This window comes from Ranitomeya imitator, chromosome 8 (assembly GCF_032444005.1).
Source record: "Ranitomeya imitator isolate aRanImi1 chromosome 8, aRanImi1.pri, whole genome shotgun sequence".
Lineage (NCBI taxonomy): Eukaryota > Metazoa > Chordata > Amphibia > Anura > Dendrobatidae > Ranitomeya > Ranitomeya imitator.
The window spans coordinates 558,390-585,381 of NC_091289.1; the positions used below are offsets into that span (position 1 = coordinate 558,390).

The following is a 26,992-nucleotide window of genomic DNA, read 5'->3' on the forward strand; positions in this document are numbered from 1 at the left end:
TATGACATGGGACACTTGTGTTGCTCTTGGTTGATGTACCCCTGAAATGACATGGGGCTGTTGTGTTTCTCCTACTCCTGGTTGATATACCCCTGATATTGCATGGGGCAGTTGTTTCTCCTGCTCCTGGTTGACATATCCCTGATAGATGACATGGGGCAGTTGTATTTCTCCTGTTCCTGGGTGATATACCCCTGATATTGCATGGGGCAGTTGTTTCTCCTCCTGGTTTACATATGCCTGATATATGACATGAGGCACTTGTGTTGCTCTTGGTTCATGTACCCCTGATGTATGACATAGGACACTTGTGTTGCTCTTGCTCCTGGTTGATGTACCCCTGATATGTTACATGGGACAGTTGTGTTTCTCTTGCTCCTGGCTGATGTTCCCCTGATATATGGCATGGGGCGTTTGTATTGCTGTTGCTCCTGGTTGATGTACCCATGATGTATGACATGTGTGGTTGTTTCTCCTGTTCCTGATATGACATGTGTGGTTGTTTCTCCTGTTCCTGATTTACGCATGCCTGATATGACATGGCGCGGTTGTGTTTCTCCTGTCCCTTGTTGATATACTCTTGGTAAACGTCATGGGGCGCTTATGTTACTCTTGGTTGATGTACCCCTGATATATGACATGGAGCGTTTGTTTCTCCTGCTCCTGGTTGACGTACCACTGATAGATGACATGGGGCGGCTGTGTTTCTCCTGCTCCTGGTTGATGTACACCTGATATATGACATGGCGCAGTTGTGTTTCTCCTGCTCCTAGTTGACGCTCCCCTGATATATGACATGGGGCATTTGTGTTCCTCCTGGTTAACGTACCCTTGATATATGACATGGCACAGTTGTGTTCCTCCTGCTCCTGGTTGATCTACACCTGATATATGACATGGCGCAGTTGTGTTTCTTCTGCTCCTGGTTGATGTACCCCTGATATATGACATGGCGCAGTTGTGTTCCTCCTGGTTGATGTACACCTGATATATGACATGGCGCAGTTGTGTTTCTTCTGCTCCTGGTTGATGTACCCCTGATATATGACATGGCGCAGTTGTGTACCTCCTGCTCCTGGTTGATGTACCCCTGATACATAACATGGGGCGGTTGTGTTTCTCCTGCTCCTAGTTGATGCTCCCCTGATATATGACATGGGGCATTTGTGTTCCTCCTGCTCCTGGATGACGTACCCTTGATATATGACATGGCACAGTTGTGTTCCTCCTACTCCTGGTTGATGTACCCCTGATATATGACATGGGGCATTTGTGTTCCTCCTGCTCCTGGTTGACGTACCCTTGATATATGACATGGCGCAGTTGTGTTCCTCCTACTCCTGGTTGATGTACCTCTGATATATGACATGGGGCATTTGTGTTCCTCCTGCTCCTGGTTGACGTACCCTTGATATATGACATGGCACGGTTGTGTACCTCCTGCTCCTGGTTGATGTACCCCTGATATATAACATGGGGCGGTTGTGTTTCTCCTGCTACTGGTTGACGCACCCCTAATATGTCATAGTTTCTTTATGTTTTTACTTCTTTTCGCTTCATTCAATATCTCTGGGGAAATGAAAGATTGATGTACAGTGTAAACGTGCCCACGTAATTCAGGCGCTGAGGCGATGTCTCCTCATCAATATACATGAGGCATCTCATCTAACTAAGAGCGCTCCTGAACACTGAGTCTCCTTCTGTCCTTTGCACCTCTGCTCTGCACGCTGTAGTAGTGGAGCCTCCAGGGGATGATGGCTACTTGGGTTGGTGTCAACTTTTCCAACTTCTGATTGTCGTTGTGTTTGTCTTTCAACAGACGAGAGGATGTCGCATCGGGGGATAGTGGAGTTCAGTGTCATGGCTTTCAGTAACTGGAAAGAAGCGTATATGCTACAGCCTTAAAAGTGTCCCCGCACCCTGTAGACATTCACCTGGCGAGGACCTTGCGTTCTTCCCCTCTCGTTAATGTTACCTGGTGGACCGTCACACACTGTGAGCACAAAGATTTCCATCTCTGTCATTCCTGGGGATATCTTGTTCCAACTGTATGAAAGCCAAATATGGGTGACCTGAGCAATAGCGATTTCTACTCTAAGAACCAAAGAAACGAGACCAACCATGCACGTGAATTTGGGTGCTCCCTTGAGGAGTTGCGCTCACTTATGGAGCTGCGGAGTACAGAGGCGGTGGTTAAGATCAAGGAATGTTATGGGGACTCAGATGGATTGTGCAAGCGATTAAAGACTTCTCCCACCGAAGGTAAGAACCTGTCATGTCTACATCTGTAATCCCATAAAGAACAAGGTGTGCTCACTGTGAACGAATGTTGGTGCTCAGAAGAAAGTCTTATATAAAAAATACAAAAAACTTCGGCACTCAAGACGCGCATTTATTTGATTCACATAGATATAACAATAAAAGCATAGAAACTCATGCTTATCCTTCCATTGTCTACATTAGGCTGATGATACACCGTCACTCATGGTAGTCTATGGAATCCCATGCTTTTATTGCTACATCATTATATAATATGTATCTGGGATTTTATGTCTCCATACAGATTTCTACTTGAAAAAGGCTGAGCTAAGACGAAACGTCGTATTGATTATTATCTGTCTTCCCAAGGGTCATTTTTTTGTTTCTTATTTTTTTTTTTTTTTTTAGCATCAGCGAATTGTATCCGTAAGGGTTGAGTCTTTTTCTATTCAGTTTTTTTGCCTCCTATATAATGTCAAACAAATAAATGCTTGTTTTGAGTGCTGAAGTTTTTTGTATTTTTTACATCTGTAATCCCAGTCACAAATTCCACCACAGGCGAAGATGACCTTGAAAATACTGGGTTTAATTCTCTCAGGTTTTCACAATCCACACAGGGACCTCAGACCACCTCCACATTGTGACCTAACACAACCTCCACACTGTGACCTCAGACCGCCTCCACATTGTGACCTAACACACACTCAACACTGGGACCTCCGAGCACCTCCACATTGTGACCTAACACAACCTCCACGCTGGGACCTCAAACCGCCTCCACATTGTGACCTAACACACACTCAACACTGGGACCTCCGAGCACCTCCACATTGTGTCCTAACACAACCTCCACACTGGGACCTCAAACCGCCTCCACATTGTGACCTAACACAACCTCCACACTGGGACCTCAGACCGCCTCCACATTGTGACCTAACACACTCTCTACACTGGGACCTCAGACCGCCTCCACATTGTGACCTAACACACACTCAACACTGGGACCTCCGAGCACCTCCACATTGTGACCTAACACAACCTCCACACTGGGACCTCAGACCGCCTCCACATTGTGACCTAACACACACTCAACACTGGGACCTCCGAGCACCTCCACATTGTGACCTAACACAACCTCCACACTGGGACCTCAAACCGCCTCCACATTGTGACCTAACACACACTCAACACTGGGACCTCCGAGCACCTCCACATTGTGTCCTAACACAACCTCCACACTGGGACCTCAAACCGCCTCCACATTGTGACCTAACACAACCTCCACACTGGGACCTCAGACCGCCTCCACATTGTGACCTAACACACTCTCTACACTGGGACCTCAGACCGCCTCCACATTGTGACCTAACACAACCTCCACACTGGGACCTCAAACCGCCTCCACATTGTGACCTAACACAACCTCCACACTGGGACCTCAGACCGCCTCCACGTTGTGACCTAACACACTGTCCACACTTGGACCTCAGACCGCCTCCACATTGTGACCTAACACTCTCCATGCTGGGATATTACACACACTCTCCACACTGGGATATTACACACTCTCTCCACACTGTGATATTACACACACTCTCCACGCTGGGATATTACACACACTTTCCACGCTGTGATATTACACACACTCTCCATACTGTGATATTACACACACTCTCCACGCTGGGATATTACACACACTTTCCACACTGTGATATTACACACACTTTCCACGGTGTGATATTACACACACTCTCCATACTGGGATATTACACACACTTTCCACACTGTAATATCAGAGCGTGAAGAGTGTGTGTAATATCACAGTGTGGAAAGTGTGTGTAATATCCCAGTATGGAGAGTGTGTGTAATATCACAGTGTGGAAAGTGTGTGTAATATCCCAGCGTGGAGAGTGTGTGTAATATCACAGTGTGGAGAGAGTGTGTAATATCCCAGTGTGGAAAGTGTGTGTAATATCCCAGTATGGAGAGTGTGTGTAATATCCCAGCGTGAAGAGTGTGTGTAATATCACAGTGTGGAAAGTGTGTGTAATATCACAGTGTGGAGAGTGTGTGTAATATCCCAGCGTGAAGAGTGTGTGTAATATCACAGTGTGGAAAGTGTGTGTAATATCCCAGTATGGAGAGTGTGTGTAATGTCACAGTGTGGAAAGTGTGTGTAATATCCCAGTATGGAGAGTGTGTGTAATATCCCAGCGTGAAGAGTGTGTGTAATATCACAGTGTGGAAAGTGTGTGTAATATCACAGTGTGGAGAGTGTGTGTAATATCCCAGCGTGAAGAGTGTGTGTAATATCACAGTGTGGAAAGTGTGTATAATATCACCAGGGCTGCCACTAGGAATTTTGGGGCCCCGTACTGGCAACATTTTCGGGGCCCCCTTGAGACTCCGCCCAAGCTCCACCCCAGCCCCGCCTCCACGCTCCACCCCTCGAACTGTCCACAGTCTCACCGCTTTCTCTTGGAAAAACTCCACTTCTCACCAATCACACTTTAACAGTTCCCATCACCAGATCACACATATAGCCGGCAGCTTTGGTTTTGGCCAAAAGATTTTTTTAAGCCGCCACCACGACAAGGTAGACTCTTTTGGCCGAGCCCTACTCTGCTCTATCCTATTAATCATTTGTTATGAAAACTGTTGAAGGAAAGAGCGCAAATAGCGTCTTATCTGAGAAGGTAAAAAGGTTAATCCATAAGATTGCACTCACCAGATGTAGCTGAGTTGAAGCATTGAAGGGATTCGCTGCAGCAGATCCACGAGTCCAGGAAGGACCAGCCGTTACATACAGATTGGGAAAATTGTGGTAAATTTCTGCGCTGCTGAATCACTAGAATTCCAGAATTATTAGTACATGTGGCTTTATTATTCTATGTGTTTCAGAGTTCAAGACTCCTTCATCGGGAAACAACACAGGAGCACAGGTTCATTAATCATTTGTTAAAATATCCAATACAATTTTGGTATATTTTTATTTTTAAATTTTTAAAATGACCAATAATATCACATTCAAGGGACAAATACCACAGAACCATGACCAGAAACCATATTACCACCATATAGTGACCTATAATACCACATGCAATGAACATGCAAGGAACAAATTCTGTCACATCATGTCCAGACCAAATAAATAATATGTCCAGACATAGTGACCAAATAACAGCACATACAAGGAAGAAATACCGCCACACCATGGCCGGACAACATATTACCACCACATAGCGACTGAATACTACAATATTGATCATTAATTTAAAAAAAAACAATACTAATATCACCATAAGTGACATTTTACACAGGAGCTCTGTATATGGTGTACAGGTAATACAGTGATCACCAGTGACTTTATACACAGGAGCTCTGTATACAGTATCCGTATACAGGTAATACAGTGATCACCAGTGACATTATACACATGAGCACTGTATATATTGTACAGGTCATACAGTGATCAATGACATTATGCACAGGAACTCTGTATATAGTGTCAGTGTAAAGGTAATACATTGATCACTGGTGACATTATACACAGGACTGCTGTATATAGTATACAGTGTATAGTGTCCTTGTACAGGTAACACACTGACTCACCAGTGATGTCTCTAGGTGAAGTCCTTCATCTTTGCTTTTCATCTACATCCAGCACAGACCGTCATCACTTCTTCCAGCCAGGGCTCGTCTCTGCAGGAAATAACACTTATGTAGTGCACCGCTTGCAGAACACATTACTTATTTTTTTCCCAACTTCTATACTACACCCGATGAAGAAGAAAAAGGTGACAGTGTCGCTGTGCAAAGTAAGAGTATGTTTCCACGGGCCACATGACATCCGGATTAGCTGCAGATTGAATGTTGTATACAGCCGCAGCATTCAATCCGCAGCGTCCAGATGTTACAGCATAGTGGAGGGGATTTGCTGTCTCCACTTTGCGTGCGAACACGCATCCAGCGGCCCTGCGTTTCCGGACATGTGGTGCGTCGTTTTAGATCGCATGTCCGTTTACCTTGCGGCGAAGCTCTGTATCCGCAAGGTAAATAACACAGTCCTATGTATAGGATGCGGCAATTCTGGATGTGCTCAATGAACACATCCGGAATCACCGCGTGTACAGAAGGGGGCGGCACTTTGGGCGGAGCGGGTTTTCCACTTCGTACAAAGCGCAGACAATACGGCCCATGGAGACGACCCGAACAGGGCAACCCTCCCCATTTAAAATAGTATCCTCAAAAAATAAAATATACAGTACAGAGTTCCTGTGTATAATGTCATTGATCACTGTATGACCTGTACAATATATATAGCGCTCATGTGTATGTCACTGGTGATCACTGTATTACCTGTACACTGTACACTATATACAGAGCTCCTGTGTATGTCACCAGTAATCACTGTATTACCTGTACACCAATACTGTATACAGAGCTCCTGTGTATAAAGTCACTGGTGATCACTATATTACCTGTACACTGTACATTATATACAGAGCTCCTGTGTATAATGTCACCGGTAATCACTGTATTACCTGTACACAGACACTGCATACTAAGTACAGATCTCCTGTGTATAATGGCACTTGTGGTGATATTAGTATTGTTGTTTTTTTTTTAATTAATGATCAGTATTGTAGTATTCAGTCACTATGTAGTGGTAATATGTTGACCGGCCATGGTGTGGCGGTATTTGTTCCTTGTATGTGGTATTATAGGTCACTATGTGGTGGTAATATGGTTTCTGGTCATGGTGCTGTGGTATTTGTCCCTTGTATGTGATATTATTGGTCATTTAAAAAATTGAAAAATAAGTAAAAATATACCAAAATTGTATTGGCTATTTTAACAAATGATTAATAGGATAGAGCAGAGTAGTGCTCGGCCAAAAGAGTCTACCTTGTCGTGGTGGTGGCTTAAAAAATCTTTTGGCCAAAGGAAAAGCTGCCGGCTATATGTGTGATCTGGTGATGGGAACTGTTAAAGTGTGATTGGTGAGAAGTGGAGTTTTTCCAAGAGAGAGCGGTGAGACTGTGGACAGTTTTCAGAGGTGGAGCCTGGGTGGAGTCTCAATGGGGCCCCGAAATTCCTAGTGGCAGCCCTGGTGGCGACGTCACGCTTGGAGGACGTCCTGCTCACAGCTCCTCCCAGAGTTAGTCAGAGAGCAATGCGGGCATCACGCTCGCCTGCTGCAGATGACGGCTCATGATTTCTACGTAACAGCGCTCTTGTGCATGATTGAATTTTATGTCACCGGTCCGCCCAGCAAGACAACCGGGGAGAGCGCTCGGTATGTGCAATGCTGGCACACGTGACTTATGTTCACTGTGCCAGCAGATGTCTGTGCCTGGGCTCACCGGAGAATCCTCCAGTGGGCCAGTCCCGACCCTGACTCTGGAGATCGGTGTGGGTGGCTTCGGCTGATGCCCCTGTTCCCATGGTTGCCTTCAGACATAATAATGATAATAATCTTATTTACAGTTAGGTCCATATATATTTGGACACAGACAACATTTTTCTAATTTTGGTTATAGACATTGCCACAATGAATTTTAAACAAAACAATTCTGGTGCAGTTGAAGTTCAGACTTTCAGCTTTCATTTGAGGGTATCCACATTAAATTTGGATGAAGGGTTTAGGAGTTTCAGCTCCTTCACATGTGCCACCCTGTTTTTAAAGGGACCAAAAGTAATTGGACAGATTCAATAATTTTAAATAAAATGTTCATTTTTAGTACTTGGTTGAAAACCCTTTGTTAGCAATGACTGCCTGAAGTCTTGAACTCATGGACACCACCAGACGCTGTGTTTCCTCCTTTTTGATGCCCTGCCAGGCCTTCACTGTGGTGGTTTTCAGTTGCTGTTTGTTTCTGGGCCTTTCTGTCTGAAGTTTAGTCTTTAACAAGTGAAATGCTGCTCAATTGCGTTGAGATCAGGTGACTGACTTGGCCATTCCAGAATATTCCACTTCTTTGCTTTAATAAACTCCTGGGTTGCTTTGACTTTATGTTTTGGGTCATTGTCCATCTGTAGTATGAAATGACGACCAATCAGTTTTGCTGCATTTGGCTGGATCTGAGCACACAGTATGGCGGCTCTGAATACCTCAGAATTCATTCTTCTGTCCTGTGTCACATCATCAATAAACACTAGTGACCCAGCGCCACTGGCAGCCATGCATGCCCGCGCCATCACACTGCCTCCACCGGGTTTATGCATGCCCGCGCCATCACACTGCCTCCGCCGGGTTTATGCATGCCCGCGCCATCACACTGCCTCCGCCGGGTTTATGCATGCCCGCGCCATCACACTGCCTCCGCCGGGTTTACAGATGATGCAGTATGCTTTGGATCATGAGCTGTACCACGCCTTCACCATACTTTTCTCTTTCCATCATTCTGGTAGAGGTTGATCTTGGTTTCATCTGTCCATAGAATGTTCTTCCAGAACTGTGCGGCTTTTTTAGATGTTTTTAGCCTTTTTCTTCTTGATGCTTATGAGTGGCTGCACCGTGCAGTGAACCCTCTGTAGTTACTTTCATGCAGTCTTCTCTTTATGGTGGATTTGGATATTGATACGCCGACCTCCTGGAGAGTGTTGGTCACTTGGTCGGCTGTTGTGAAGGGGTTTCTCTTCACCATGGAGATTATTCTGCGATCATCCACCACTGTTGATTTCCGTGGGCGCCCAGGTCTTTTTGCATTGATGAGTTCACCAGTGCTTTCTTTCTTTCTCAGGATGAACCAAACTGTAGATTTTGCCACTCCTAATATTGTAGCAATTTCTCGGATGGGTTTTTTCTGTTTTCTGTTTTCGCAGCTTAAGGATGGCTTGTTTCACCTTCATGGAGAGCTCCTTTGACCGCATGTTTACTTCACAGTTAAACCTTCCAAATGCAAGCGCCACACCTCAAATCAACTCCAGGCCTTTTAACTGCTTAATTGAGAATGATATAACGAAGGGATTGCCCACACCTGTCCATGAAATAGCCTTGGAGTCAATTGTCCAATTACTTTTGGTCCCTTTAAAAACAGGGTGGCACATGTTAAGGAGCTTAAACTCCTAAACCCTTCATCCAATTTTAATGTGGATACCCTCAAATGAAAGCTGAAAGTCTGAACTTCAACAGCATCTGAATTATTTTGTTTAAAATTAGAAAAATGTGGTCTCTATCCAAATATATATGGACCTAACTGTATATAGCGCCAACATATTCCGCAGCGCTTTACAGTTTAACAGTATCAAACACAACAGTCATAAGTAACAACGTTAACAATACAATAATTAAAGCACAATAAGCCGCCCCTGCTCGTGAGAGCTTACAATCTACAATGAGGTGGGGGGGATACAAAGTACAGGTGTGTATTTACAATGATGTATTTACAATGAGGGTCCAGCCATCTTCAGGGGTGGGGGATAGATGGGGATAGTGAATGGGCTACACACACAAACATAAAATGAGTTTGATTAGTGAACGTGATAGGCCGCTCTGAACAAATGTGTTTTGAGGGAGAACCTAAAACTATGCAAGTTGTGGATGGTCCTAATATCTTGGGGTAGAGCATTCCAGAGGATTGGTGCAGCACGGGAGAAGTCTTGGAGTCGGGAGTGGGAGGTACGGATTAGTGCAGAGGTTAGTCGAAAGTCATTTGCAGAGCGCAGCAGTCGGCTAGGCCGATAGACCGAAATGAAGGAGGAGATTTAAGGGGGGCCGCACTGTGGAGAGCTTTGTGACCAGACCAATGTGAGTGGCTCCGGCTGATACCCCTGTCCCTGTGGTTGCCCTAAGATCAGAGTGGGTGGCTCCGGCTGATGCCCCTGTGCCCATGGTTGCCCGGAGACCAGTGTGGGTGGCTCCGACTGATATTCCTGGTCCAGCAGTTGTCCTGAGACCAGTGTGGGTGACTCCGGCTGATACCCCTGGGCCCACGGTTGCCCTGAGATCAGTGTGAGTGGCTCCGGCTGATACCGCTGCCCCCGCGGTTGCCCTGAGATCAGTGTGGGTGGCTCCGGCTGATACCCCTGCCCCCGCGGTTGCCCTGAGATCAGTGTGGATGGCTCCGACTGATACTCCTGGTCCAGCAGTTGCCCTGAGACCAGTGTGAGTGGCTCCGTCTGATACCCCTGGGCCCACGGTTGCCCTGAGATCAGTGTGAGTGGCTCCGGCTGATACCGCTGCCCCCGCGGTTGCCCTGAGATCAGTGTGGATGGCTCCGACTGATACTCCTGGTCCAGCAGTTGTACTGAGACCAGTGTGGGTGGCTTCAGCTGATACCCCTGGGCCCACGGTTGCTCTGAGACCAGTGTGGGTGGCTTCAGCTGATACCCCTGGGCCCACGGTTGCTCTGAGACCAGTGTGGGTGGCTCCGGCTGATACCCCTGCCCCCGCGGTTGCCCTGAGATCAGTGTGGGTGGCTTCGGCTGATATCCCTGCCCCCGTGGTTGCCCTGAGATCAGTGTGAGTGGCTCCGGCTGATACCCTTGCCCCCGCGGTTGCCCTGAGATCAGTGTGGGTGGCTCCGGCTGATATCCCTGGGCCCGCGGTTGCCCTGAGATCAGTGTGGGTGGCTCCGGCTGATATCCCTGGGCCCGCGGTTGCCCTGAGATCAGTGTGGGTGGCTTCAGCTGATACCCCTGGGCCCGCGGTTGCTCTGAGATCAGTGTGGGTGGCTCCGGCTGATACCAATGAGTCTGCAGTTGCCCTGAGATCAGTGTGAGTGGCTCCGGCTGATACCCCTGCCCCCGCGGTTTCCCTGAGATTGGTGTGGGTGGCTCCGGCTGATACCCCTGGGCCCGCGGTTGCCCTGAGACCAGCATGGGTGACGCACTTTAGACAATATGCTACATCACACCCCATTAGATGAAAACCTGCATTCAACTCCAAGAGCAATACCAAACCCTGCCGATCATCAGTGTCAAAATTTTGCCACTCAGTCATCAACCCTTGTTCCCACGGTTGACCTGAAATCAGTGTGGGTGGCTCTGGCTGATGCCCCTGGGCCCGGGGTTGCCCTGAGATCAATGTGGGTGGCTCCGGCTGATACCCCTGGGCCCGTGGTTGACCTGAAATCAGTGTGGGTGGCTCTAGCTGAAGCCCCTGGGCCCGTGGTTGACCTGAAATCAGTGTGGGTGGCTCTGGCTGAAGCCCCTGGGCCCGTGGTTCACCTGAAATCAGTGTGGGTGGCTCTGGCTGAAGTCCCTGGGCCCGTGGTTGACCTGAAATCAGTGTGGGTGTCTCTGGCTGATGCCCCTGGGCCCGTGGTTGACCTGAAATCAGTGTGGGTGGCTCTGACTGAAGCCCCTGGGCCCGTGGTTGCCCTGAGATCAGTGTGGGTGGCTCTGGCTGATGCCCCTGGGCCCGTGGTTGCCCTGAGATCAGTGTGGGTGGCTCCGACTGATGCCCCTGCCCCCGTGGTTACCCTGAGATCAGGGTGGGTGGCTGTGGCTGATACCCCTGGGCCCGCGGTTGCCCTGAGATCAGTGTGGGTGGCTCCGACTGATGCCACTGTCCCTGTAGTTGCCCTGAGATCAGTGTGGGTGGCTGTGGCTGATGCCCCTGGGCCCACGGTTGACCTGAGATCAGTGTGGGTGGCTCCGACTGATGCCCCTGTCCCTGTAGTTGCCCTGAGATCAGTGTGGGTGGCTCTGGCTGATGCCCCTGTGCCCGTGGTTGACCTGAGATCAGTGTGGGTGGCTTCGACTGATGCCCCTGTCCCTGTAGTTGCCCTGAGATCAGTGTGGGTGGCTCTGGCTGATGCCCCTGGGCCCGTGGTTGCCCTGACATCAGTGTGGGTGGCTCTGGCTGATGCCCCTGGGCCCGTGGTTGCCCTGAGATCAGTGTGGGTGGCTCTGGCTGATGCCCCTGGGCCCGTGGTTGACCTGAAATCAGTGTGGGTGGCTCTAGCTGAAGCCCCTGGGCCCGTGGTTGACCTGAAATCAGTGTGGGTGGCTCTGGCTGAAGCCCCTGGGCCCGTGGTTCACCTGAAATCAGTGTGGGTGGCTCTGGCTGAAGTCCCTGGGCCCGTGGTTGACCTGAAATCAGTGTGGGTGTCTCTGGCTGATGCCCCTGGGCCCGTGGTTGACCTGAAATCAGTGTGGGTGGCTCTGACTGAAGCCCCTGGGCCCGTGGTTGCCCTGAGATCAGTGTGGGTGGCTCTGGCTGATGCCCCTGGGCCCGTGGTTGCCCTGAGATCAGTGTGGGTGGCTCCGACTGATGCCCCTGCCCCCGTGGTTACCCTGAGATCAGGGTGGGTGGCTGTGGCTGATACCCCTGGGCCCGCGGTTGCCCTGAGATCAGTGTGGGTGGCTCCGACTGATGCCACTGTCCCTGTAGTTGCCCTGAGATCAGTGTGGGTGGCTGTGGCTGATGCCCCTGGGCCCACGGTTGACCTGAGATCAGTGTGGGTGGCTCCGACTGATGCCCCTGTCCCTGTAGTTGCCCTGAGATCAGTGTGGGTGGCTCTGGCTGATGCCCCTGTGCCCGTGGTTGACCTGAGATCAGTGTGGGTGGCTTCGACTGATGCCCCTGTCCCTGTAGTTGCCCTGAGATCAGTGTGGGTGGCTCTGGCTGATGCCCCTGGGCCCGTGGTTGCCCTGACATCAGTGTGGGTGGCTCTGGCTGATGCCCCTGGGCCCGTGGTTGCCCTGAGATCAGTGTGGGTGGCTCTGGCTGATGCCCCTGGGCCCGTGGTTGCCCTGAGATCAGTGTGGGTGGCTCTGGCTGATACCAATGAGCCTGCAGTTGCCCTGAGATCAGTGCGGGTGGCTCCGGCTGATGCCCCTGTGCCCGTGGTTGCCCTGAGATCAGTGTGGGTGGCTCTGGCTGATGCCCCTGCCCCCGTGGTTGCCCTGAGACCAGTGTGGGTGGCTCCGGCTGATACCCCTGGGCCCGTGGTTGCCCTGAGATCAGTGTGGGTGGCTCTGGCTGATGCCCCTGCCCCCGCGGTTGACCTGAGACCAGTGTGGGTGGCTCTGGCTGATACCCCTGGGCCCGTGGTTGCCCTGAGATCAGTGCGGGTGGCTTCAGCTGATACCCCTGGGCCCGTGGTTGCCCTGAGATCAGTGTGGGTGGCTCTGGCTGATACCCCTGGGCCCGTAGTTGCCCTGAGATCAGTGCGGGTGGCTCCGGCTGATGCCCCTGTCCCTGTGGTTGCCCTAAGATCAGAGTGGGTGGCTCCGGCTGATGCCCCTGGGCCCGCGGTTGCCCTGAGACCAGTGTGGGTGGCTCTGGCTGATGCCCCTGCCCCCGCGGTTGCCCTGAGATCAGTGTGGGTGGTTCTGGCTGATGCCCCTGCCCCCGCGGTTGCCCTGAGATCAGTGTGGGTGGCTCTGGCTGATGCCCCTGCCCCCGCTTTTGCCCTGAGACCAGTGTGGGTGGCTCCGGCTGATACCCCTGGGCCCGTGGTTGCCCTGAGATCAGTGTGGGTGGCTCCGGCTGATGCCAATGGGTCCGTGGTTGCCCTGAGATCAGTGTGGGTGGCTCTGGCTGATACCCCTGGGCCCGTAGTTGCCCTGAGACCAGTGTGGGTGGCTCTGGCTGATGCCCCTGCCCCCGCGGTTGCCCTGAGATCAGTGTGGGTGGCTCTGGCTGATGCCCCTGCCCCCGCGGTTGCCCTGAGATCAGTGTGGGTGGCTCTGGCTGATACCCCTGGGCCCGTGGTTGCCCTGAGATCAGTGTGGGTGGCTCCGGCTGATGCCAATGGGTCCGTGGTTGCCCTGAGGTCAGTGTGGGTGGCTCTGGCTGATGCCCCTGCCCCCGCGGTTGCCCTGAGACCAGTGTGGGTGGCTCCGGCTGATACCCCTGGGCCCGTGGTTGCCCTGAGATCAGTGTGGGTGGCTTCGGATCCAGGTGGCGGCTGGATACTTGCAGATGCTTCGGTTTCCGTCATTGATGGATGAATTATGGATGGTCCTGCTTGTCTGACCAGGGGTTGCTAACAGATCTGCGCTTTTCCTGCCCTCTGAAAGGAGAAGCCCTGGATCAGGAGGCTTCTAATAATGGCATGATTTGCCTGGTGCTGATAGCGGAAACCTTTACATGGGGTCATCAATAAGAGATGCAGGAGAGTCTGGAGACATGTGATCTGCTGGGACCGCCACACACAATACGTATTATTTATCTCTAATGGCCGCAGATTCCACAGCACTCCCATCATCCGTGCCCCGGGAGCACAACTTTCTCCAACTGCTGCACCTCAAAGCGTGCATTAAAGTCGTCACCATCACAAAACAGTGTCATCAGTCATCATTATTGTCATCAATCACAGTCATGAGCAATGGTATTGGCGCAGGGCTCTGGGCTCTGAATTAGCAATGGCACAGAGCTGTGTAGAGTTGGCGCAAGGCATGGTAGCGGCACTGCTACAGGGCTCAAATTGTGGCAGTAGTGTAGGGCTGGGTAAAGGTAGTCGCTCATGGCGCTGTAGAGGCAGGGGCGCATGACGCTGTAGAGGCAGCAGCCCATGGCACTGTAGAGGTAGTCGCTCATGGCGCTGTAGAGGCAGCAGCCCATGGCACTGTAGAGGCAGGGGGGCATGGCATTGTAGAGGCAGCAGCCCACGGCACTGTAGAGGCAGCAGCGCATGGCACTGTAGAGGCAGGGGCGCATGACGCTGTAGAGGCAGCGGCCCATGGCCCTGTAGAGGCAGCAGCCCATGGCACTGTAGAGGCAGCAGCGCATGGCACTGTAGAGGCAGCAGCGCATGGCACTGTAGAGGCAGCGGCGCATGGCACTGTAGAGGCAGCAGGGCATGGCACTGTAGAGGCAGCAGCGCATGGCACTGTAGAGGCAGCGGCGCATGGCACTGTAGAGGCAGCGGCGCATGGCACTGTAGAGGCAGCGGCGCATGGCACTGTAGAGGCAGAGGCGCATGGCACTGTAGAGGCAGCGGCGCATGGCACTGTAGAGGCAGCGGCGCATGGCACTGTAGAGGCAGCGGCGCATGGCACTGTAGAGGCAGCGGCGTATGGCACTGTAGAGGCAGCTGCCCATGGCACTGTAGAGGCAGCAGCCCATGGCACTGTAGAGGCAGCGGCGCATGGCACTGTAGAGGCAGCGGCGTATGGCACTGTAGGGGCAGCTGCCCATGGCATTGTAGAGGCAGAAGCCCATGGCACTGTAGAGGCAGCGGCGCATGGCACTGTAGAGGCAGCGGCGCATGGCACTGTAGAGGCAGCGGCGTATGGCACTGTAGAGGCAGCTGCCCATGGCACTGTAGAGGCAGCAGCCCATGGCACTGTAGAGGCAGCGGTGCATGGCACTGTAGAGGCAGCAGCGCATGGCACTGTAGAGGCAGTAGAGGCAGCAGCGCATGGCACTGTAGAGGCAGCGGCCCGTGGCACTGTAGAGGCAGCAGCGCTTGGCACTGTAGAGGCAGCGGCCCATGGCACTGTAGAGGCAGTGGCGCATGGCACTGTAGAGGCAGCGGCGCATGGCACTGTAGAGGCAGCGGCGTATGGCACTGTAGAGGCAGCTGCCCATGGCACTGTAGAGGCAGCAGCCCATGGCACTGTAGAGGCAGCGGTGCATGGCACTGTAGAGGCAGCAGTGCATGGCACTGTAGAGGCAGTAGAGGCAGCAGCGCATGGCACTGTAGAGGCAGCGGCCTGTGGCACTGTAGAGGCAGCGGCGCATGGCACTGTAGAGGCAGCGGCGTATGGCACTGTAGAGGCAGCTGCCCATGGCACTGTAGAGGCAGCAGCCCATGGCACTGTAGAGGCAGCGGTGCATGGCACTGTAGAGGCAGCAGCGCATGGCACTGTAGAGGCAGTAGAGGCAGCAGCGCATGGCACTGTAGAGGCAGCGGCCCGTGGCACTGTAGAGGCAGCAGCGCTTGGCACTGTAGAGGCAGCGGCCCATGGCACTGTAGAGGCAGCGGCGCATGGCACTGTAGAGGCAGCGGCGTATGGCACTGTAGAGGCAGCTGCCCATGGCACTGTAGAGGCAGCAGCCCATGGCACTGTAGAGGCAGCGGTGCATGGCACTGTAGAGGCAGCAGCGCATGGCACTGTAGAGGCAGTAGAGGCAGCAGCGCATGGCACTGTAGAGGCAGCGGCCTGTGGCACTGTAGAGGCAGCGGCGCATGGCACTGTAGAGGCAGCGGCGCATGGCACTGTAGAGGCAGCTGCCCATGGCACTGTAGAGGCAGCAGCCCATGGCACTGTAGAGGCAGCGGCGCATGGCACTGTAGAGGCAGCGGCGCATGGCACTGTAGAGGCTGCGGCGCATGGCACTGTAGAGGCTGCGGCGTATGGCACTGTAGAGGCAGCAGTCCGTGGCACTGTAGAGGCAGCAGCCCGTGGCACTGTAGAGGCAGCAGCGCATGGCACTGTAGAGGCAGCAGCCCATGCACTGTAGAGGCAGCGGCGCATGGCACTGTAGAGGCAGCGGCGCATGGCACTGTAGAGGCAGTGGCGTATGGCACTGTAGAGGCAGCTGCCCATGGCACTGTAGAGGCAGCAGCCCATGGCACTGTAGAGGCAGCGGTGCATGGCACTGTAGAGGCAGCTGCGCATGGCACTGTAGAGGCAGCGGCGCGTGGCACTGTAGAGGCAGCGGCCTGTGGCACTGTAGAGGCAGCAGCACATGGCTGTCCACTCTCAGCTCTATACATTTGCTTCTGCACAGTGTGGAGTCTACAAATATACAGTGGGTAGAAAAGTATTGAGTCAGCCCCCAATTGTGCAAGTTCTCCCACTTATAGAGATGAGAGGCTGTAACTGACATCATAGGTCGACCACAACTATGAGAGTCACAATGAGGAAACAAATCCAGAAAATCATCTTGTCTGAATTGCGAAGATTTATTTAGCAAATTATGGTGGAAAATAAGTATTTGGTCATTAACAAAATTTCATCTCAATACTTTGTAATATATCCTTTGTTGGCAATGACAGAGGTCAAACGTTTTCTGTAAGTCTTCACAAGGTTGCCACACACTGTTGGTGGTACGTTGGCCCATTCCTCCATTCAGATCTCCTCTAGAGCAGTGATGTTTTGGGCCTGTCGCTGGGCAACACGGACTTTCAACTTCCTCCAAAGGTTTTCTATGGGGTTGAAATCTGGAGACTGGCTAGGCCACTCCAGGACCTTGAAATGCTTTTTACGAAGCGACTCCTTTGTTGCCCTGGCGGTGTGCTTGGGATCATTATCATGCTGAAAGACCCAACCACGCTTCATCTTCAATGCCCTTGCTGATGGAAAGATGTTTGCACTCAAAATCTCATGATACATGGCCCTATTCATTCTTTCATTTACACGGATCAGTCTTCCAGGTCCCTTTGCAGAGAAACAGCCCCAAAGCATGATGTTGCCACCCCATGCTTCACAGTAGGTATGGTGTTCTTTGGATGCAACTCCACATTCTGTCTCCTACAACACATTGAGTTTTGTTTCTACCAAACAGTTCTACTTTGGTTTCATCAGACCATATGACATTCTCCCTAACATTATTTTCTGGATAATCCAAATTCTCTCTAGCAAACTTCAGACGGGCCTGGAAATGTACTGGCTTAAGCAGGGGCACTGCATGATCTGAGTCCCTGGCGGCTTAGTGTGTTACTGATGGTAGCCTTTGTTACGGTGGTCCCAGCTCTATGCAGGTCATTCACTAGGTCCCCCCTGTGGTTTTGGGATTTTTGCTCACCGTTTTTGTGATCATTTTGACCCCATGGGGTGAGATCTTGCGTGGAGGCCCAGATCGAGGGAGATTATCAGTTGTCTTGTATGTCTACCATTTTCTTTTTCTTGCTCCTACAGTTGGTTTCATCACGCCAAGCTGCTTGCCTATTACATAGTCAGTCTTCCCAGCCTGGTGCAGGGCTACAATTTTGTTTCTGGTGTCCTTCGACAGCTCTTTGGTCTTCACCATAGTGGAGTTTGGAGTGTGACTGTTTGAGGTTGTGGACAGGTGTCTTTTATACTGATAACAAGTTCAAACAGGTGTCATTACTACAGGTAATGAGTGGAGGACAGAGGAGCCTCTTAAAGAAAAAGTTACAGGTCTGAGAGCCAGAAATCTTGCATGTTTTTAGGTGACCAAGTACTTTTTTTCCACCATAATTTGCAAAAAATAAATCTTGCCAAATCAGACAAGGTGATTTTCTGGATTTGTTTTCACAGTTTTGACTCTTAGTTGTGGTCTACCTATGATGTCAATTACAGGCCTCTCTCATCTTTTGCAGGGATAAGGTGCTGGGAAAAGGCTGTTTTGTCTGAACAGCCACGTACCCGTGTTAATGTCCTCCTCCATTACTTTCTCACCAGGATTGCCGGGAACAGCAGCAGATCTAGAGAAGAGAAGACAAGTATTTGGAAAAAACTTTATACCTCCAAAGAAGCCAAAAACTTTTTTACAGCTGGTATGGGAAGCGCTGCAGGACGTCACGCTGATCATCCTGGAAATTGCAGCCATTATATCTCTAGGATTGTCATTCTACCAGCCGCCTGGAGGCGAGAATGAAGGTGGGTGATGGTCACAGCCATACATCACACAACATATGGGCGCCAAACCCTGAGAGATCGGCCTCCAGATAGCTAACAGGCCTCACTGTCCGAGACCACCAGCATTACTGCACGTATTAAATTACACGGGGGAGTGCCTGTATTATACAGGGGGAATGTCTGTATTACACATGTGATATTACACGGGGGAGTGTCTGTATTACATGTGTAATATTACATGGGGAGTGTCTGTATTACACATGTAATATTGCACTGGGGGAATGTCTGGATTACACGTGTGATATTACACAGGGGAGTGCCTGTATTATACGGGGGGAATGTCTATTACACGGGGGAGTGTCTGTATTACATGTGTAATATTACATGGGGAGTGTCTGTATTACACATGTAATATTGCACTGGGGGAATGTCTGGATTACACGTGTGATATTACACAGGGGAGTGCCTGTATTATACGGGGGGAATGACCGTATTACACTTGTGATATTACACAGGGGAGTGTCTGTATTACATGTGTAATATTACATGGGGAGTGTCTGTATTACACATGTAATATTGCACTGAGGGAGTGTCTGGATGACACGTGTGATATTACACTGGGGGAGTGCCTCTATTATACGGGGGGAATGTCTGTATTACACATGTGATATTACACAGGGAAGTGTCTGTATTACACGTGAAATATTACACGGGGAGTGTCTGTATTACACATGTAATATTACACGCAAGGAGTGTCTGGATTACACGTGTGATATTACACTGGGGGAGTGTCTGTATTACACATGTGATATTACATGGAGGAGTGTCTGTATTACACGTGAAATATTACACAGGGAGTGTGGTGAAACATGTGTATATATATCTATATGTGTGTAGTGACATATGTTTGGGGTTATATGTGTGACTAGTGATAATGTAACATCTGTCCTGAAGGCAAGTTGCACCTAGGTGTTAATAGGTACTTCCTTGGGACTAGTAGAAATTGTGTCTCCATATCTCACCAGGAGGTCTAGCTAGGGCCAAGAAGAAAGGTAACATTTGGCACCTCCTAGGTCTTGGAGGGGAGATGCTAATTGCGGCCTGAGGGTATCTATTCCTGAGAACCTTTTCACAAGTGTCTGAAGAGAAAAATAATATATTCATTAGTAGTGCGGCCGTGGCCAATCAGAAAGCCAGCAATTATGATATTAACCTGAGGGGCCGGTCTAGAAACCTGACCTCCAGACCAAAGTTATAAATTTAGGCTGCAGACAGAGAATTCTGTTCACATGATAGGGGCAGCGTGAGAAGCTGGTGTGATCCAATCTACATCGTCCTACCCTCTAAGAGCAGAAAGCAACTACCAGTTAGATAATTTCTGTAAGTTTCTCCTCTTTATTTTATACTGTTTTGCATAAGTTGTATGTCTTTTTATTATCATATTTTTATACCTTTTTCTTATTGTAAGCATTGAACCTTTTGTTATTAAAGTATAAAACTTTAACAAGTTGAACCTTGAATGTTCTAAAAGAATCCATAGCCTAAGGTGTGTGTGCCTTATGAGTGATAGACATTATTAGTATTATTAGTTCCGGGACTCATCGCCTGTGTGTTCGGTGAGTGGTGGCAGCCTGTATGAGCGGGTGTGTGGCCTGGGTCGGTGTGTGATTTACGCTCCCATTACAGCATAGGACAGAGGTTGAATGCTGGACTGAGAGTGGGGAGATAGATTAACCCTTGCAGGCACAACCCCAAGTCACGTGTGAGAGCAGGCACGTGACGAATAAGTGACACCACGGAGAAGGGATCCGTGACAGGGAGTGTCTGTATTACACGTGTAATATTACACGCAAGGAGTGTCTGGATTACACGTGTGATATTACACTGGGGGAGTGTCTGTATTACATATGTGATATTACATGGAGGAGTGTCTGTATTACACGTGAAATATTACACGGGGAGTGTCTGTATTACACGTGAAATATTACACGGGGAGTGTCTGTATTACACGTGTAATATTACACGCAAGGAGTGTCTGGATTACACGTGTGATATTACTTGTGTAATTCCATCTCCCTTTTCCCCCCTCCTTCGGGAATGTGTGTGTGATTCCCTCACCCCTCCCTTCTGCATACATCTGGGAAGCTGAAGGTAAAATGTAGGAGCACATTGCTTCAGATCTTTGTTCCTTTAGACTGGTATATGATCATGCAGATTAGGCCTGGAAGTAGAACAAATACATTTTTTGGCATGTGCATCGATAGAACCACCCACCAGTGAGTTTTTTAAGCTCTGGCGCCCACAGAATCGGAGAAATGGATTTCTACTTAAGTGGGTCATACAGCCACTTCAGGTTAAGATGTAAAAGAATGCCAATTTCATACTCAGAAGAATGATGGTGCTGTTGCCACTCTATGAACCTCACAGCCCGAGTTATGAGTTTTAGTAACTGTTGGACAAGGGGAGTACATTCCATAGCTCCGCCCACTCAGTGAGGTCATGAACAGTGGGTATAAGATTATGAAGCCCAATGAGGAGGGGGTCTTTTGCCCGGGGATCCAGCTATGAGAGGCTGTGCATTGTGACCTGATGAATTGGGAAGGTTCCCCTCCCCCACCAACCATGTCCACATGACGTGCCAGTAACTGAAACATGTAAGCTCATCTTTAATCCATCTTTATTTTGTAATTGCCTGTATATACTGTAATTGTCTCGTTTGTAACATCTTTTATATACTTTTTATGCACTGCCTATTTGTTTTTGGAGTAAAAGCTATAATATTTACTAGTTTTGTTTTCCTTGCTCTAATAACCTATTGCCACGTCCTCCGAACTAAATCAACACTACAGATTGGGTTGGCTCTTGACCCGATATTAATCATAAGAACTAGGAGCTGGCGGCAGCGAAGTGTTCTGGGCTTTTGGGGAGACTCTGGCAGTGATGGACAGAAATTTATAAGTGTATTTCCCGCCTGAGACTGGGAATAGTTATATCACCCTCACTGCAGCGTGCCTAATAGCCAGTACACAGCAAGGCGGCCCTTCTGGCGACTACTTATCCTAGGTGTAGTTCCCTGACTGACCTGAGGGTTAGGGGGCGCCAGAGAGCCGCAAGTTCCAAACCAGAACTGGAAAATGGGATATAATAAATCCCCTGACGAACTGGGGGCAACCAAACACCCCCAGTTCATGACAGGGGAAGTGTCTGTATTACACGTGTGATAATACACGAGGGGAGTGTCTGTATTACGGATGTGATATTACACAAGGGAGTGTCTGTATTAGACGTGTGATATTACACCAGAGGAAGTGTCTGTATTACATGTGTAATATTACATGGAGGAGTGTCTGTATGACACGTGTTATATTGCACGGGGAAAGTGTCTGTATCATACTTGTGATATTACGTGGAGGACTGTCTGAATTACACCTGTGATATTCCATTGGGGAGTGTCTGTATCATACTTGTCTGCAATACAGGTATTATATTACATGGAGGAATGTCTGTACTACACCTGTGATATTCCATTGGGGAGTGTCTGTATCATACTTGTCTGCAATACAGGTATTATATTACATGGAGGAATGTCTGTATTACACCTGTGATATTCCATTGGGGAGTGTCTGTATCATACTTGTGATATTACGTGGAGGACTGTCTGAATTACACCTGTGATATTCCATTGGGGAGTGTCTGTATCATACTTGTCTGCAATACAGGTATTATATTACATGGAGGAATGTCTGTATTACACCTGTGATATTCCATTGGGGAGTGTCTGTATCATACTTGTGATATTACGTGGAGGACTGTCTGAATTACACCTGTGATATTCCATTGGAGAGGGTCTGTATCATACTTGTCTGCAATACAGGTATTATATTACATGGAGGAATGTCTGTATTACACCTGTGATATTCCATTGGGGAGTGTCTGTATTATACTTGTGATATTACATGGAGGACTGTCTGAATTACATGTGTGACATTACAGGGGAGAGTGTCTGTATTATACTTGATATTACATTGAGGACTGTCTGTATTACACATGTAATATAGCACGTGGAAGTGTCTGTGTTATACTTGTGATATTACACAGAGGACTGTCTGTATTACACGTTTAATTTTACACGGGGGAGTGTCTGTATGACACTTGTGATATTACATGGGGAAGTGTCTTTATTACACTTGTGATATTACACTAGGGAATGTCTTTATTACACGTGTAAAATTACAGGGGGGAGTTTCGGAATCACATGTGAGATATTACACGGGGGAGTGTCTGTATTATATAGGTGATATTACATGAGTGGGAGTCTATAAATTACAAGTGTGATATTACCTGGGAGGGAGTGTCTGTATTACAAGTGTGATATTACATGCAGGGGAATGTCTCTATTACATGTGTGATATTACAGGGGGATTGTCTGTATTACACGTGTGATATTACATGGGGGAATGTGTATTACATGTGCAATATTACAGAGGGGAGTGTCTGTATTAGATGTGTGATATTACACTGTGCAGTGTCTGCATTACACGGGGAAGTACTGTATTACACGTGTGATATTTCACGGGGGAGTGTCCGCATTACAAGTGTTGTTATACAGATATTCCCCCGTATAATGTAAGTGTGATATTACAAAGGTGGAGTTCTGTATTAAACGTGATATTACACTGAGGAGTGTCTGCATTACCGGTGTTGTATTACATGGGGGAATGTCTATATTACAAGTGTGATATTACGCAGGTGGAGTTCTGTATTAAACGTGATATTACATTACACAGTGAAGAGTCTATAGTTCACATGTAACATAGTAACATAGTTAGTAAGGCCGAAAAAAGACATTTGTCCATCCAGTTCAGCCTATATTCCATCATAATAAATCCCCAGATCTACGTCCTTCTACAGAACCTAATAATTGTATGATACAATATTGTTCTGCTCCAGGAAGACATCCAGGCCTCTCTTATAGTTAGAGACTATACCATTTATAACCACCCTCTGCTTTCTATCACTAAGCCAGTTACTAACCCATTTACACACAATTTCCCCCAGACCAAGCATTCTCATTTTGTGTACCAACCTCTTGTGCGGCACGGTATCAAAAGCTTTGGAAAAATCGAGATATACCACGTCCAATGACTCACCGTGGTCCAGCCTATAGCTTACCTCTTCATAAAAACTGATTAGATTGGTTTGACAGGAGCGATTTCTCATAAACCCATGCTGATATGGAGTTAAACAGTTATTCTCATTGAGATAATCCAGAATAACATCCCTCAGAAACCCTTCAAATATTTTACCAACAATAGAGGTTAGACTTACTGGCCTATAATTTCCAGGTTCACTTTTAGAGCCCTTTTTGAATATTGGCACCACATTTGCTATGCGCCAGTCCTGTGGAACAGACCCTGTCGCTATAGAGTCCCTAAAAATAAGAAATAATGGTTTATCTATTACATTACTTAGTTCTCTTAGTACTCGTGGGTGTATGCCATCCGGACCCGGAGATTTATCTATTTTAATCTTATTTAGCCGGTTTCGCACCTCTTCTTGGGTTAGATTGGTGACCCTTAATATAGGGTTTTCATTGTTTCTTGGGATTTCACCTAGCATTTCATTTTCCACCGTGAATACCGTGGAGAAGAAGGTGTTTAATATGTTAGCTTTTTCCTCGTCATCTACAACCATTCTTTCCTCACTATTTTTTAAGGGGCCTACATTTTCAGTTTTTATTCTTTTACTATTGATATAGTTGAAGAACAGTTTGGGATTAGTTTTACTCTCCTTAGCAATGTGCTTCTCTGTTTCCTTTTTGGCAGCTTTAATTAGTTTTTTAGATAAAGTATTTTTCTCCCTATAGTTTTTTAGAGCTTCAATGGTGCCATCCTGCTTTAGTAGTGCAAATGCTTTCTTTTTACTGTTAATTGCCTGTCTTACTTCTTTGTTTAGCCACATTGGGTTTTTCCTATTTCTAGTCCTTTTATTCCCACAAGGTATAAACCGCTTACACTGCCTATTTAGGATGTTCTTAAACATTTCCCATTTATTATCTGTATTCTCATTTCTGAGGATATTGTCCCAGTCTACCAGATTAAGGGCATCTCTAAGCTGTTCAAACTTTGCCTTCCTAAAGTTCAATGTTTTTGTGACTCCCTGACAAGTCCCCCTAGTGAAAGACAGGTGAAACTGTACAATATTGTGGTCGCTATTTCCTAGATGCCCGACCACCTGCAGATTTCTGTGATAAATGTGTGATATTACAGGGGGGAGCGTCTGTTTTACACGTGTGATATTACACGGGATGCAGTGTCTGTATTACATGTGTACACGGGGGGAGTGTTTGTAATACATGTGATATTACACTGGGGGAGTGTGTATTGCACGTGTGATATTACACAGTGGAGGGTCTGTATTACATGTATGATATTACATTGAGAGTATCTGTATTACATGAGCGGACTGTCTGTAGTACACATTTGATATTAGATTGGGGAAGTGTCTATTACACATGTGATATTACATGCTGGGGAGTGTCTAAATTACAAGTGTGATATTACATAGGAGGCAGTTTCTGTATTACAGGTGTGATATTGCATCAAGGAGTGTCTGTATTACACGGGCAGTGACTATATTACAAGTGTAATATTACACTGAGGAGCATGTGTATTACATGTTTGATATTACAGAGGGGAGTTTCTGCATTACATGTGTGAAATTACAGGGGTGAGTGTATTACATGTGTGATATTACTCGGGAGTGTCTGTATTACTCTTGTGATATAACACGGAGGACTCAGGGGCGGACATACCGCATGTGCAGCCGGTGCGCCTGCATCGGGACCCTGAGGTGGAGGGGGGACCCCTGCAGAGCGGCTAACACTGAGGGCAATCTGGCCTATTTATCCGGCCTCAAGTGCGGTGGGCAGGGAGCGATTCCTGCAGCTCCGCTGAATACAGGAGAGAATGGCAGCGGAGCGGAGCTGCAAGGATCCACCCTGCTTCCTGTCTGAAACAGCAGCGCGGCTGGATGATGTCAACATTCAGTGCGCGGCTGTTTCAGAGAGAAAGCAGCCAGCGATGAAGATGCTGCGGGGATGTGCTGCGACTGCAGGGAACGTGCGGAGAGGTGAGTGGTGTGTCTGTGTTTGCCTGTCTGTGGGGAAACGTGCAGAGGTCTGTCTGTGTGTAAATGGTGGTGGAAAGGGCAATGATGTGGGTGGTGGGGGAGAAGGCAATGATGATTGTGGTGGAAAGGACAATGGTGGTGGTGAAAAGGGTAATGATGGGAGTAGTGGGGGAGAAAGCAATGATGGGGTGGTGGGGGAGAAGGCAATGATGGAGGTGGTGGGTGAGAAGGCAATGGTGGAGGTCGTGATGAGTACAATAATGGGGTGGAGGGGGAGAACAATGATGGAGGTGCTTCAGAGGGCAATGATGGGGTGGGGGAGAAGGCATTGATGGAGAGGGCAATAATGGGGTAGGTGGAGAAGGCATTGACGGATAGGGTAATGATGGAGGTGGTGAAAGGGTAATGTTGGGGGTGGGGGAGAAGGCATTGATGGAAAGGGCAATGATTGAGGTGGAGGAGAGGACAATGATGGGGTGGGGGGGACAATGGAGGATGAGGGAGATTGGGATAAGAGGAAGGGGGCATATAATGGACATATGAACAGGGGGAGGTGGAGAAAGACATTAGATATGGATGTAAAATGAATTGGGTGGTGGAGGAGGGTGCCAAGACCCTGATAGTGTCCTCCCCTCCTAATAATTCATTGTGATACTATCGGGAACTTAACATTTATTGGGGATTGAGAGTGGAGGCGATAAGATGCATAGGACCCTTTATAATGAACTGAAAGGTGGGAGAAGACGCTGTCAGGGACTTGTCATGAATTGGGAGGAGGCGGAGGAGGCTCAGTACCTGATAGCGGCTTCACCCACCCCCAAATTCATTTTGATGCGATCAAAGACTTATAATGAATGATGGGGTCACAGGACAGGGACTAAGGCAATGTGCAAACGGTCAGGATTTGCAGGACAAAATTCTGCTGCATATTATTATTATTATTATACATTTTTATAGCGCCATTTATTCCATGGCGCTTTACATGTGAATACGGGGCAAATATAGACAAATACATTAAACATGAGCAGATAACAAGGCACACGAGTACATAAGGAGGGAGGATATCCTATTGTGGATATTGCATATCCTAATGTGTTGGCAGCAAGAAAGTTGCGTTAAAAATACATTTATTTCTTTCCACATTTTTGCCTTT

At 48.7% G+C, this 26,992-nt stretch overlaps 1 protein-coding gene across 6 annotated transcripts in view; it reads left to right on the plus strand.

The window, feature by feature from the left end:
• The window catches only part of ATP2B2 (ATPase plasma membrane Ca2+ transporting 2), a 278,639-nt gene that overhangs the window by 79,653 nt on the left and 171,994 nt on the right, over positions 1-26,992 (plus strand). For all 6 annotated transcript variants that reach the window (XM_069735950.1, XM_069735951.1, XM_069735953.1 and 3 more), the window contains exons 3-4: positions 1,820-2,262; positions 18,532-18,729. In XM_069735950.1, coding sequence (XP_069592051.1) covers positions 2,064-2,262; positions 18,532-18,729 — 397 coding nt within the window. In that variant the 5' untranslated portion in view covers positions 1,820-2,063. The remainder of the gene's footprint in view (positions 1-1,819; positions 2,263-18,531; positions 18,730-26,992) is intronic.